Here is a 13,350-nt window from a genome sequence, read left to right as displayed (position 1 = left end):
GGTTCGAAGTCGGCAAAGAGAAACTAGCTTGGGCTCGTGTCTTGCTTGGTTTGCGCGGAGGATTCATGATAGACATAGCATTTTGATGCGCTAATCTGGTAATACCAATATACAAAAAGCGACTCTTTAGACGCCTCGACTCTAAAACATGAACTCGAACCGAGCTGAGCTAAAGTATACAGAAGCACGCGGTGCAAGGCGTCGCTAGTTATTCGATTGTTCCGGACGCCCAGGCCTTCCGTTTCACACCCATCTCAACAGCAGCAAGCCCCCAGTCCTCGCCGTGGTTGTGGCTCCCCTCGATGAGACCTGCGCGGGCCTTCGCCTGCTGGTCGTTTAGCACGGTGAGGACACCAAATATGACGGGCACACCCGTGTCCAAAGACACACGCATCAACCCGTCCGAGACACTGCCAGAGATGTATTCAAAATGCATCGTCTCTCCCTTGATCAGTACACCAATGGCGATGATGGCGTCGAACGGTCCTGTCGAAGCCGAGGCCGCGGGTAAGGACGTCAAGTCAACTGTCGAGCTGCCTAGCAGGTCCCCCGCGGAGCCGCCGCTGCCGGCTGACGAGGACTGTACTTGCGAGGCCGCGTAGAGGCTATTGGGAAGGCGACGAGAAAGTATTGTCAGTATAAGGCGGTTCCATCTCAGCCCAACGACCTGAGCCTGCGGGTGATAGGCGGCAACATCACAATGGAGAACAACTTGTCGCCGCCATGGAGAGGGAAGGGTTGCAAAAGATGAGCATACCGTTGAACGGCAATTGGTAGTTCCCACGAGCCCGGAACGGTTTGAACCACGATGTTCGACTCCTTAACTCCACACGCTGCGAGCTTGGCCTTTGTGCCGGCGAGTAAGGGATCGATGATGGTGTCATTCCAGCGCGCGTGGACGATACCGATGCGCAGGTTGCTACCATCGTGGAGCTGCGGGGCCGGGCCTTTGGTATGCATTTTGTTCAAGTAGTGAGAGCAAGCGTGGAGGGCAATTGAAAATTGGGCCTTCGAAAGAGATCTCCGGTGATCAGTTGAAGTATTGAGCAACTATCGGTTTTCCTGCATGAGCATCGAGAAGTGAAATGTCAAGGCTGAGGAACTCACTCGGATGTGGAAGGAGGGGCGTATGGAGGGGCAGGGCAGCTGCGGTCCCACTCTTCCTTGTTCGGTGGGGCACTTCGTAAGTGGCTGAGTCAGCTCTAACAGGAACGGAACATCGAGATGACTTCGCATACTTTTCTAGGTAGGTTTTGTCTTCGAACATAAGGCAAGCCTTTCGACCTTCACGATTTGGCTCTTCTTTTCACTGTTCAATATTGTTTCTGGGCCCTATTTATTGTTTTCCAATCACACTGACGGGACGAATTCCGCCGGAAGGATCGAGTCAACAGCTCCTTCCTTCTCTTCCACCTTCTAGGACCTGAATGTTCCTGCCTCAAGTGGAAGTAACAAATGTAGCCGAGGTCGGCAGAAGCGCATCCCGGTGATGAAATTTACCTTAGAGTTTAGTGCCGTTCCAGTTATCCAACAAGATCCCTTGACATCGGCTGTTGAATTGACACCTATGCCTTCGAGGCCTGGCTCTCGGTGCTGCGATACCCTCTTGTACCCCTTTTCCGACATACCTTTTTTATTGACCATATTTATCGATCATGCCAATCGTACCTTTGCCTGAAGTCACTGTCCACAACCTGGGTTCCAGTCTTGTCATCACCAGCCCCGTGCTTCTACTCAAGGAGCTTGTAGACAATGCCATCGACGCCGGAGCGACGTCGATCGATGTGTTGGTGTCTCCTAACACGATTGACAAGATTGAGGTTAGGGATAATGGCCATGGCATTAGCCCTGCCGACTTTGGCTACCTAGGTTGCCCCGGCCACACAAGCAAGCTCAGGTCACTGGACGAACTCGACACTCTGGGAGGGAAAACATTGGGGTTTCGCGGCGTTGCGTTAGCCAGTGCCAACACCCTAGCGAAGGTTTCTCTGACGACTCGAGTGCCAACCGAGCACGTTGCCGCTGCCATCTCTCTCGCGAAGAGGGGAGGAGTTGACACCCTACGGTATGTTGGCGCTCCAGTTGGCACCGCTGTTCGTGTGACGAACTTGTTCTCGCATATGCCCGTGAGATCACAGGTCACCGCCAAGGAGGCACCGAGGAATTTGGCAAGGATGAACGAGCTTTTGCAGTCCTATGTACTTGCGAGACCGACAGTGAAGTTGCGATTCACAGTTCTGAAAACCCCTAACCTCTCGTGGTCTTATGCCCCAGCGGCGAATGGCGATCTCAAGGCGGCAGCAATTCAGCTTTTTGGCACAGAGCTAGCGTCTCAGTGCATATTCGAAACTTCCCCGAGCGAGATGACTCAAGGCGACGACAAAACTTCAGGGAGCGAGAACGTCCTTAATTGCCCTCCGAAGGAAGGAACAAGGGTGATCTTCGAAGCTTTGTTGCCGAGACCCACGGCTGACCCCCAGAAAATTTCCAAGGGAGCTTTTATCTCTGTGGATGCTCGACCACTCTCGACCGTTCGAGGGCCGGCCAAGAAACTGCTGTCCATCTTCAAGAAACGCATCGGAGACCATTTTGCATCGATTCACTCGGAGACCACTCTCAGAAACCCCTTCATCAGGTTGAATATCCGGTGCCCCCCGCGCACTTACGATGTTAACGTTGAGCCGTCCAAGGAAGATGTTATCTTTAAGGAGGAACATGCTATCATTGATCAATTCGAGTCATTTCTTTCATACGTCTATCCTGCCTCTGATGTTGGGCAGTCACGGCCGCTGCCGAAAACCTCTACAGAAACGAACGTTGAAGCACCTGGGAGGAAGTCCACGGAGATTTCGAGTTCATCTCTATCGCTACAGGTATGGGTATTTCTAAATACTTACAGTCGATTGCTGCTAACAGTCCAAGGCTACGTCTTCGCCGTGGAGGGTTGATATGTCGTCAGGTCTTGATGGAATGAGCGACGATGAGATTGGCGATCAGGCTATTGCCCACACACCACAACATACACAACAGATGGTTGAGGCTGAAGTCCCCGAAGGGAACAATGAACAGCCTCTACACGAGGGATTGAACCCCTGGTCTATCGCCAAACTTACCGGAAAACCCAGAAATAGTGCACCCCAGGACCAAGGACCCGTGCAAGATACACATCAGGAGGCTCAACCTCAGTTAACAGAGCCTAGCACCACAGACCCCTTTAGCGTGAGCTCACCACCAAATATGCGGGAATCGAGCTCAAGACACAGCCCGGGCCCCCAACATAGCCCTCGCGATAGACGCAGGAACCCGGCATCGCAAGGTAGGCGCTTCAAAGATTTCACCGGGCACAAACAAAACAAGTCGACTGTCATCTCCGCTCGACTATCCAACCAGCAGAGCCGGTCTCGTCGTTACCACGCACTTCAAAGCCCGCCGACTTCCTCTCCGCATGACCAAGATCGCGAGCGGGTTGTCGAGCGGGTTGTTTCAAGGGACCGCCCCCGTCCGCAAAACTCAGCAGGGCTGGCCCGCATAACCCAGTCCCAGCTTCTATTCGACAGAAATAATAGCCGGCTAAGGCTCCGTGACAATCCTGACCTTGGTCTCAACCTAAATCAGCAGGTCTCAGAGACTGTCCGGCCAGGCATGCGCGCAAGGAACCCCCCATTAACTCGTCTAGTTGACGTCGAGGACGCGGACACCATGATGGGAACGTTTGCCAGGGTTAACTCGGCCGGCGGGGCCACTGTCCAACATATATCGCCCATGTCTTTGTCACGCAATACTGTTGGAGGCGATGAGAGCGCAACCGAGGCCCAGCTGGCGGGAAAGCCAGATGAAAGCACTACCCAGCCGCTTCTACGAATCGATGATCCCAGGGCAAGACTCATTCAGCAGCAGCGCCTTGCCACAGCGAGCGTGCGGAAAAAGCCCAAGCGGCTCAAAACCGGCCAGCTGCCCCTCGAGACAATACCCTGTGATTCCGAGACGTGTGCTCTATTGCTGGCAATGGCGGTCGATGCGAGTAGTTTGGCACAGCTGCTTACCGAAGCCTCTCGATTCGACACTTGGTTGGTTGACGGGGAGCTGAGAGGAGCTTTTGAGGACGGGACAGAGCCCAAGGACACAGCCAGGTTGATTGAGCCTTTGTTGGCACGGCTTGCTTACGGAACAACTGTCAACGCCTGAACGACGCCACTGTTATCCATGCCGCCGTGACAATCACGCGAAAAATATGCTTGGCGGATGCTTTGATGACCTCGGGGCCCTGTTCACTCTCTCTGTCTTGTTGGGACCATTGCACACGCCGTCGTGTTGGGCATGAGGAGTGTAGATCGCTACTGAGCTCGTCGCAGACGTCCCATACGCGGACGAATTGTGTCCCGGGTTGGGGGGGAAAAGGAAGAGGGGGGTCAAGTGAGGTACATACATAGCAAGCTGGTCAAGCCTACTGGCAGTACATGACCGATTGCTCCCTGTGGCAGGTAATCTGTTAGTTGAGTCGACACGAGCTTGCATGCAGAGGAATTCCTGCATCCAATTGAAACGGAGGGGAGCTTTCAAAGTGCACCGCAGCGATGATCTTGGTCGGTAATTTTTAAAGGTCGGGCTATTTTTGAAGCAATGACGGCTGGGATCTTGCTGCGCGTGGGTGAGAAGACGTCCATTTGGTGACTGGTTTGTGTTTCGTGGCTGCGTGGATCCTCGTGTTGGACCGTGGGATCGAAGCTTCTTCAACCTCACAGTCCCCACTTCAGCGAGCGGACGTCATCACACCCATTCAGCCCCAAAGAACAGTCAACAACCAGGCCTTGGTAGCCAACCAGCGCTCGAGGTGGACCGCCGTTGATCAGCAAACCCGGTGCTGCGCACAGTGGAGCCTGGCAGCGACCGCCCGAGCGCCCTTCTCCATTCACCATCCATCTACCGTCTTGGGCCTCCACTACTTTTTTGATTTTACGAGATCGAGGCCCGCCCTCAAAACGAACACTTGCACTCGCTTCCTCTATCCGCCCTGGTTATTGAGCCCCTATCTGCGCCGTTAGTCAAGTCTGCAAACAAGGCGCTGCGGTCCGGGGAGTCTCGTCCAAGATGCACAGCTAGTCGGCCGCTGCCGCTTGTGCTGTTGCTCCATCCGCGCCCCTAGGTTCCTGCTCCCTGTAGCCCACTGTTCGCTCTCAGGTCCCGTCCCTCCTTTTGAGCCCCGAGTCAGCCGGTCGTCGACACACTTGCCATTTCCGGACTCGATCTAATCATGCCGACGGTTGATACTTTTGGCCCTCTGTCCTCCGAGTTCGAGCCCGAGCTATGTGGTGCCCACCGTAACGACCGTGCCGGCGGGCATTGGCGACCTTCCGGGCATGTACCGCCCTGCTACCCGCCTTCGCTCTCCTCCGCGATCTGCCCGACCGGACCCTCCACTTTTTTGTTGTCTAACAATACTGCCGAGAGAAAACGCCTCCGTCGCTTCCTGCCTCGACCATCGGTTTTCGCTGCCCTCGTTTCCCTGATCCTCGTGCCCAGCGCCCTGTTCCGTCCTGCTGCGGCCGCCGCCGTCCCCTTCGAAAACTGCCTGTCCGCGTTCTACATCAATAACATACCTACGCCGCTGCAATGGGTCCCTCAGTGGGTCGACGCCTCGTTCAACGCGACGGATCCCAAGCACACGCTCCGTGTAACCATGTGGGGAAATGTGAAGGGGGCCTTCACCGACGTTGTGCTGCCGCCGCCCGAGAGTCCGGACTGGAAAGACCCGACCAAGACCGACGGCAAGATCATAGACGAGCCCGAGCCGGACGTGCCGAACCCCAAACTCACGACCCTCCGGAGCAAGGTCAATGTCCTGACCTACGAACCTTGGAGTGACCTTACGAACTTTTGCAACACATCGTTAACCAATGCCTCGTGCCCGCTGGCGCCTGTCTTCGTCAAGGCCAACTCAAGGTAAGTTTATGATCTGCTACCGTATTGTACTTTGGCTGGGCCGGCTGGCCAATCCCTTCATAATCTTCTGATGCTGACCGGGCTCGGATGAAATAGTTTACTTCCGTACGTCCTGCCATCCGTAACTATGAGCAACGACTTCTATTCCTCCTACGCCTTCTCGTCCTTTACGGCAACTTTCATCATCATATACGGGGATGCCAAAGGGACCAACATTGGGTGTGTTTCGGCTGCCGTGACGCCCGATTTGGGGGACCTGGCCTGGTTGCTCAAATTTCTGCCGCTGCTCGTCTTGTTGTTTGTGGGCGTGGCCACTGTCTTTGCCGGTATCTTCAGCCCGTGGGGGGCCGCCGACATCTTCCAGTGGAGCTCCAATTACGGCCGCGATCCAGACCTTCTCCGCCTCGTTACACCCGGGTTTGGGGATTGCCTGCAGTACATCCAATTCGTCGTTCTCACGGGAGGGCTCACTCTGAATTACCCAGGCTTCTACCAACCTATCGTCAGCCAGGGGTCCTGGGCGACCCTGATGTTTAACCAGAGCTTCGTGAGCAAGGAACCTGGGTGGATCAGCGTGCAGGATGGCATTTACATCACAGACGGCATATACGGTCTGCAGGACCTTGCCCAGCTGGTCGGTATGGGCAACGTCGACGACATATGGGCCGGGATGATGGTATGGTTGCTCGTTATCATCGGCTGCATGATTGTGCTTCTCCAGGCAGGCTTCTTCGCCCAGTGGCTTTATCGCTTCGTGAAGAAGATACCAGAGGAGGACCTCCGTGCCAAGAACATTCCTTTCACCCTGGGGAACGTCATCAGGATTGTTTTCAACTATTTCCTGCTGCCAATTGTAGCGTTGTCAACTTTTCAGTTGGTCGTCGCCAGCGGTTCACCGGCCTACGCAGTCACCTTGGCGGTTGTCACGCTGATTCTCATCGTCGGCTTCGCAGCTTGGTTACTTTACCTCATCGCAACCACGAAACCGAGGGCATTTTTGTTCGACGATCTCCCTACACTACTTCTATACGGCCCGCTCTACAACACTTATTCCGATGAAGCCGCTGCCTTTACGCTAATCCCGGTCGTCCTCACGTTCGTCCGAGGCATCGCCATTGGAGCCGTTCAGCCCTCAGGGGTAGCCCAGGTGGTCCTCCTCGCCATCTGCGAGGTGATACAAATCCTAACCCTTCACGCCTTTCGGCCCTTCCACTCCCCAACGTCTATGAACGCCTATCACACTCTTTTTTCCGCCCTTCGCCTCATCACGGTTCTTTTGATGGTAGCTTTCGTTCCTTCTCTTGGAGTGACGGATGGTCCCAAAGGCTGGATTGGTTACGCTATCCTCGTCACCCATGCCGGTGTGCTCGTTCTTGGCTTCCTCCTTAACGCGGTGCAGACCATAGTTGAGGTCCTCGCCCGGATGCTTGGGGCTGGCGGAGATGACATCCGCGGGCAGTCGAGGGGTGCTTTATCTAAGATCTTTGGGATGCGTCAACTGTCGCGTCGCATGTCTCGACGGGAGAATGGGCCATCTAGGCACAGTCAACTATCCAGCTCGGCAATGCTTGACGCCGACGAAGTGTCCAAAACGGGATACGCTATGCCCAGTGGCCGTGTCCGGAGCGAATCGGCCGGAAGTATCGGGATGCTGATGCATCGCCGCCAGAGAAGCTCATCCGTTTTGGATAACCTGAGTCTTGATACCCCAGCCCGAAATTTCGACAGCGGTGCAAGCTCCTTCACCCCGACCACACCAGGTGAGGCGAGCACCTTCTCCTATCTGCCCTCACCTAAACAGGTGCTCCGGCACCCCGGCCCCTTTGGTATGCAGACACCAGACCCCTATTATCGCCCGCCGAGACAGCGACGCCCGACCTTGGAGGCGCCGTCTTCGCCGACTTCCAACACGGCCGGGACTTGGCAAGCCGGTGAATGGTCCCAGAAACGCCTTAGCCAGCCTGGAACCGGCATGCTTGGAGATCCTGCGGAAATCGGGGCCCAGATATCGAGAGACGCGACGCCTGCACCCTACATTGTACCTTTCGCCCCACGAGCTGACTATTCAACCCGTGAGGTGGATTTCTATTACGGGGTCAGGGGCGAGCGGCTGAACTCGGACGCGCCGAACCGTAAATTGAGGACCGGGCCGGCGGACCCGACCAGGCCGGTCCCATCCGCGACGGGGTGGTTCTGGGGCCTGTTCGGGAACAAAGCAAAAGACAAGGGGAAAGGATTTGAGGTGGTCAGGAGTTCACGGATGCCACCCGCCATGCGAGCTGCGGGCGGTGATTTTGAGGATGAGCCCCCGCCGGAAGGAATACCGGTCGCAATGGGTGTCTTGCGGAACGGACCTATCGAGTCAGATGAAGAGGACGAGCGGCAGGGGGGCGAGGTTGCCGGTCCCTCACACGTAACGTCGCCGGAGCGAGAACCACTCAACAGCCGACGGAGGTCCCGGGGGGACAGTTCAGACGACCCCCGTCCAGTCCCAATCGCGTCCGAGGACACCGCCACGGCAAATACCGCCAACGTGCCTAGTGAAAACCCCCAGCATACCGCGGATGGCGATCTGCAAGTCCCGGATGTTCCCCGGAAAAGCTCGAAACGGAATTCGTGGACCAGCTCCCAGAAGGGGGAATCACAGTTATTACAAACCGAGCCAGATCGGCCAATGAATCTCTCCCCGTCGGCAGCAACGCCGTCCCGGTTGCCGTTTGAGCGGACCCCGTCCCAGAAACGCCTATCCGGCTCGTCAGCAGGACTCACAGACGAGTTTACCCAGGTCGACCTACAAGAACCCAACGGCGGAGCAACTGGCTACGGGTTCGTTAACCAGGGCAGTGTTAACAGAGTTGACCACGAGGTCGACCGTTTAAGCAGTTCTGCTGAGGTGGTGGACGAGAGGCGATAGATGATGAGACGAGCAGCCAACTTCTGTCGTTGCTGGTGGTCCCCTTGGTCCGTCGCTTGCGACTTTTGCTCGTGGTTCCCATACCGTGTAGTTTGCTGTTGGACTTGTTGAAGTGGCAGTTGCAGACCCGTTCATGGATCGGGTCGTGTTGGGTATTTTTTTTTGGCTTCCGTTTGTTCTTATTTTGGATGTTTTAGCGACGGCGCATAAAATGGGGGTGTCAACAGGTCGGGATCGAATTGTTCTTAATTTCGGGTGGCGGAGTGGCAGATATAATGTTGTACGTACACACGCGGGATACTTAGAAGGACCAAGGCGGCAAGGGTTATATATCGGAACGGGTAATCAAGGAACGTATTCGGGGACAGTTAAAGCTCGCGTACTCTGGAAATGCGGACACTTGCAACCACAGATATTCTGGTCCCTTGACAATCAGGGAAGGATGGGTATTAGGTCATTCATTCGTGACTTCGTGAGGGTACTTGTCCTCAACATATATCGCGGAGAAAGAGAAACCATATGTTTGCCGCCCTGGTCGGTAGACTGACCACAGCCCGCAAGAACGACCAAGGGAAAATAACGAGACACATCACGGGGCGGTCACCTCTCTTACGCCAATTGGCTGCTCATAGAATTCCCAGTCCAGCCACTCCTACGGCAACAGCACCAACTAGTCCGGCGCATGCTGCTGCCCCCGTCGGCCTCGCTGCTGCATTGCCCGAATCCGTCCCGAAGTAGAAGCCGTCAGCAGAAGTGCCCGTCATGGTGCACATGCTGGGTTTCAGATCGCCGCAGGCCACGCTGGACAAGCTATTGCCTATTAAGTAGGGCGAGTAAGTGAATTGCTCCCGGTATCCAACAGAGAGAGAAAGAGGGAGAAACCCAGAGACAAAGTACAAAATAAGACTTACAAATACTAGTAGCGGCGGCAGCGCCGATGCTAATCCCTCCCCCCGCGGTCACCGTCGTCCCGCCGCCCCCTGGAACCACGACGGTAACGGCGTACCCAGCCCCCGAGCCATCCTGATCCGCCAGCTGCGAGGTGCAGGCCGCGTGGTTTGCGTTGCATTGGCTGATGGCCGCGGAGCAGTGGCCCGGGTTGGCGAAGTAGGTGGCGACGTAGGGGAAGGAGAAGAAGACGTTCGGGACGTAGGAGGCGGCTGTGGTGGCGGCCGGGCCGGGGGGGACGAAGCTTTCTGGCGCGGTGCCGGTGCAGACGGCGCTGGAGGGAGAGAAGCACACAAACTTGTTAGCGCGCAGTGTCCACGCTGCGGTGGGTTGAGTGTGCTCTGCCAACTCACTTGGTAGGGCAGCAGGCCGGGCTATCGTTGGCGTCGAGAGCGCATCGTTGTCCGTTTTGGCAGCAGACGCCGTCGAACGCAGGGCCTTGGTCGGCGCAGCTGAAGAAGTTGGCGAGACATCCGGACTGCTGGCGTTTTGCGACGGGGGCTGCCGTCTCGACGGGTTGGAATGGCTGCAGGCTGGCGCAAACTACTGATGCCCATGCAAGCACCAAGAACAAACCGCCTGGGTTCCGCCCGTATCGCAGTTGTTTGATCTCCATCCTTTGCCCTATTCCGAAGCTAACTATGGGGTGCTGGCGGGAGGAATCTATCCGGTGCGGGTTGTTGCCGTGGGCGCGCAACCACAGAGGGGACGGCGGACGATGATGCTCAGCAACGAGGACAGCAAGGTACCTGTTATATCCGTTATGCAGGCGGGTATGCGCGAGCAGCTTCAAGCAAATGGAATTGAGAGACAGCGGGAAGCCTGCAGCGCCGCTCCGACTGCGGTAGCAGTGTTATTTACAAGAAACAAACAAGAGCGGCGTTGGGCTGCAGCTCTGCGGCGCTGAAACACTTCTTGCGATAGCAGGACGAGCGCCTTTTTTTGGGAACAGGGCGGTGTGCTGCGCCGGCTACGACCCGAGGAAGGCCGAGAGGTCGGACAACACAGCACCGCAACGAGTTTGGTTTGGTGGGCGATGGAAGCTTGGGAAGACACTCCCGACCAACCACAAGGCTAAAAGCACCTCGGTGATGTCATCCGATTGCTGGCCCAGCAACCCAGACACTGGACCCTGGCTTGGTGGGCGCCAGCGGGGTAAGAATGCAACACCACGGCCCAGGAGGGGCAGCCTTGTCGCGATCTGGCGAGCTGTGAAAGAACGGAACCACGTGACAAGGCATGGAGCGACTAGGGGGTTCAGGAACACACCCGTTTTGCTGCGTTGGGCGGAGCTCGCCGGTTGGAATATTGGAACGGTCAAGCAAAGGCGTATCGGGAGTGTAGAGTGGTTATTCAATATTTAAGATCCTCGTAAATGACCGAGGATGGCTCGTAGCCGCAATAAAGCTGTCGGCTCAGGGGGTTTCTCACCCGGTTTCGCCTCCTCTATCCGCTGTACCTCGGAGCGAGCCTCCTCGACAAGTGAGCTCAGATCGCCCCAGACCTCGTCTTGATAGCTAGTAAGCACGCGGGACCACTGGTCAATCCAGGTCTGCCAGGCTTCGTCCCTGTGAGAAGTGCCCATATGCAGTGAGAGTTGGTTATCCGGCACTCGAAGGAACTCTGGGATGAAGTTAAGCACATCATCCCATGAAATCGGCGATGACGAGCCCTGATCGGCACTTTCCCCGAAGAGCGCTTCGCGCAGCCCCGCCAGGTCGTTCGGCGCGGGGGGTTCGTTGGTATGGTCGAACACCGGATCGAGGTCACCGTCGCCAGACAGCAAGGCGGCAACATCAACACCGTCCCTTGCTTCCTGTTCCGCGACTGAGAGTGGCACCGATCCCGATGTTCCTATGGCCCTGGGCGTCGGATTAGGAGGAACGGCCGACTGCCAAGCCTCTTCCATGCTATTTGGTTCTGAGAGCATTGGTGCGCTTTCGCTATCCAGAAAGGCGGCAAATGACGCCTCCTCTTGGGCAATGTGCGCCTGCGCCTGTCCCGTTCTCATGGTCGCGCCTCCTTGTACGCTAGGCCGCAGCTGGACGGAGCTCTCGCCCACTCTGGCCAACGCCTCGCCGGCCCGCGATGAGTCTCCTTTTTCATGACTGGCGCCGAAACCTCCTCCCGGCGGCCCCGATAGCAAGAGAGTCGCCGCTGATTGGGCCATCCGAGGCAGCGATGCCCCGGGGCCATTTGTTCCATCCGTTTCACGGTCCGGAGCCTCGTCCGGCTTAGTAGCGGCAGTAGTAGCTTTGCCTTTGCCTTTGTCTTTGGACCCGTTGCCCGAAGCAGCGCCTTCCATTGTGGCTATTTAGGCAAGCGTGGGCACGACTCGACTCCGGATATGGCCAATGGAGGCTGTGCGGTGCTCGTGGATGGTAGTCTTCACTTAACCGTCGTTAGCGAGCGAGGTCCACGTTGCGGGTCGATGGGTTGCATGTGAATGGTGCAAATGCGATCCAGTTGGGAGACTGAGCGTTGCTGCCCGGTGGTAATTCCCAATCGAAACCCGGGGTTTTTTGGCCCAAACTCCAATAAGGTACCGGGAGGTTGTCACCCGCAGGCCCGGGTTAGATGTGTTTCGGTCGGGATGGCACAAAGGAGGTTTTTTGGTGGAAGGCAATGAAAGCTTGATTTCGTTGGTTGTTTTCTAAGTAAAATCTAGATTCGGGCTGAATGCCCGAGTACCTCGATACCCCGGCCCGAGGCACTCCACATGACGGACTGTCTTAGCCGCCCGCAGTGGAAGGGCAGCGCTGGAGAAGGACTCCGAAGCGGGTTCCAGAGCTGGTAGGTTAGGCATCTCCTCCTCCCGCTGATTTGTGAGGCGAAGTGTTCAAAGCGGGGACATTCGTAACTTAGCTCGTTAGGTCCATATTCGTAAGGGGAAAAAACGCTGGCTAGGTGTCTAGGTGCCCGCACACTGTGCGCCCGTGCTCTGGGTACCCCGTTTGGCCCCAACCTGGAAGCAGTTTGGCCGATTTGGGCGCACCGAACCGCACTGCAGCACCATCAAAGCCATTGCTCGCGCCAACACTGGCTCCCCGTCATTTCAAGCTCAACCTGTTTCCAACAACATTCGTGCTCTTTCAGCTACACCACAGTTGGCCACGGCCCAAGCCCATCCCATACCTCACGTACGTCCTGTTTTAGAAGTTTCTGCCCCGCACCTACCCACGTATGTACTAAGACCAAGCTTATTGCTAGGGTCGGCCGTCGTCTCTTTTTGCCTTCATTTTTGATCCCGTTCCATCCTCCAACCCGTCCAGGTGGCACAGTCGCTTCCCGCGTCCTTCCCCGCCGACCATCACAACGAGCCTCAGCCCTGAGCTCTTCTATTTCGGATTCCGCCTTCCCGAAACCTGCATCACATCCGCCTGCATTGTGCTAGCCCTGCGCAGCTCCCACGGACCCCGGGCACAACTGTCGAACCCCGCCTTCGTCCCGCCGCCGCCGCCCCGACACGAACCGGCACCTCGGGGACCCTTCCTTAATCTGGATTTCGATTTTACCGCGTCGCTCTCGGTTTAGTCACCGTTGCCACT

The 13,350-nt window shown here is 56.5% G+C and overlaps 5 protein-coding genes across 5 annotated transcripts; 2 read left to right on the top strand and 3 right to left on the bottom strand.

Moving 5' to 3' along the window:
• Positions 1-75: 75 nt before the first annotated feature.
• Positions 76-1,119, bottom strand: F5144DRAFT_568543 (6,7-dimethyl-8-ribityllumazine synthase). The gene is made up of 2 exons (XM_066788652.1): positions 758-1,119; positions 76-605 (listed from the first exon to the last, which is right to left on the bottom strand). The coding sequence occupies exons 1-2, from the start codon at positions 958-960 to the stop codon at positions 209-211; spliced, it is 600 nt and encodes a 199-aa protein (XP_066645031.1). The 5' UTR covers positions 961-1,119; the 3' UTR covers positions 76-208.
• A 536-nt stretch (positions 1,120-1,655) lies between these two features.
• Positions 1,656-4,185, top strand: F5144DRAFT_546815 (uncharacterized protein; the record flags this gene model as incomplete). Its single annotated transcript, XM_066787441.1, has 2 exons — positions 1,656-2,873; positions 2,923-4,185. 2 exons carry the CDS (start codon positions 1,656-1,658, stop codon positions 4,183-4,185), a joined length of 2,481 nt encoding a protein of 826 aa, XP_066645030.1.
• A 962-nt stretch (positions 4,186-5,147) lies between these two features.
• Positions 5,148-9,274, top strand: F5144DRAFT_192231 (uncharacterized protein). The gene is made up of 2 exons (XM_066782829.1): positions 5,148-5,940; positions 6,037-9,274. Exons 1-2 carry the CDS (start codon positions 5,252-5,254, stop codon positions 8,852-8,854), a joined length of 3,507 nt encoding a protein of 1,168 aa, XP_066645029.1. The 5' UTR covers positions 5,148-5,251; the 3' UTR covers positions 8,855-9,274.
• A 1-nt stretch (position 9,275) lies between these two features.
• Positions 9,276-10,790, bottom strand: F5144DRAFT_192288 (uncharacterized protein). The gene is made up of 3 exons (XM_066782830.1): positions 10,156-10,790; positions 9,766-10,076; positions 9,276-9,671 (listed from the first exon to the last, which is right to left on the bottom strand). The coding sequence occupies exons 1-3, from the start codon at positions 10,416-10,418 to the stop codon at positions 9,481-9,483; spliced, it is 765 nt and encodes a 254-aa protein (XP_066645028.1). The 5' UTR covers positions 10,419-10,790; the 3' UTR covers positions 9,276-9,480.
• A 372-nt stretch (positions 10,791-11,162) lies between these two features.
• F5144DRAFT_546812 (uncharacterized protein) lies at positions 11,163-12,107 on the bottom strand (the record flags this gene model as incomplete). Its single annotated transcript, XM_066787440.1, has 1 exon — positions 11,163-12,107. The coding sequence occupies one exon, from the start codon at positions 12,105-12,107 to the stop codon at positions 11,163-11,165; it is 945 nt and encodes a 314-aa protein (XP_066645027.1).
• Between the last annotated feature and the right edge of the window lie 1,243 nt (positions 12,108-13,350).

The sequence above is a fragment of the Chaetomium tenue genome (assembly GCF_020726465.1).
Source record: "Chaetomium tenue strain MPI-SDFR-AT-0079 chromosome Unknown F5144scaffold_3, whole genome shotgun sequence".
Taxonomy (NCBI): domain Eukaryota; kingdom Fungi; phylum Ascomycota; class Sordariomycetes; order Sordariales; family Chaetomiaceae; genus Chaetomium; species Chaetomium tenue.
This window is presented reverse-complemented; position numbering and strand designations above follow the sequence as displayed.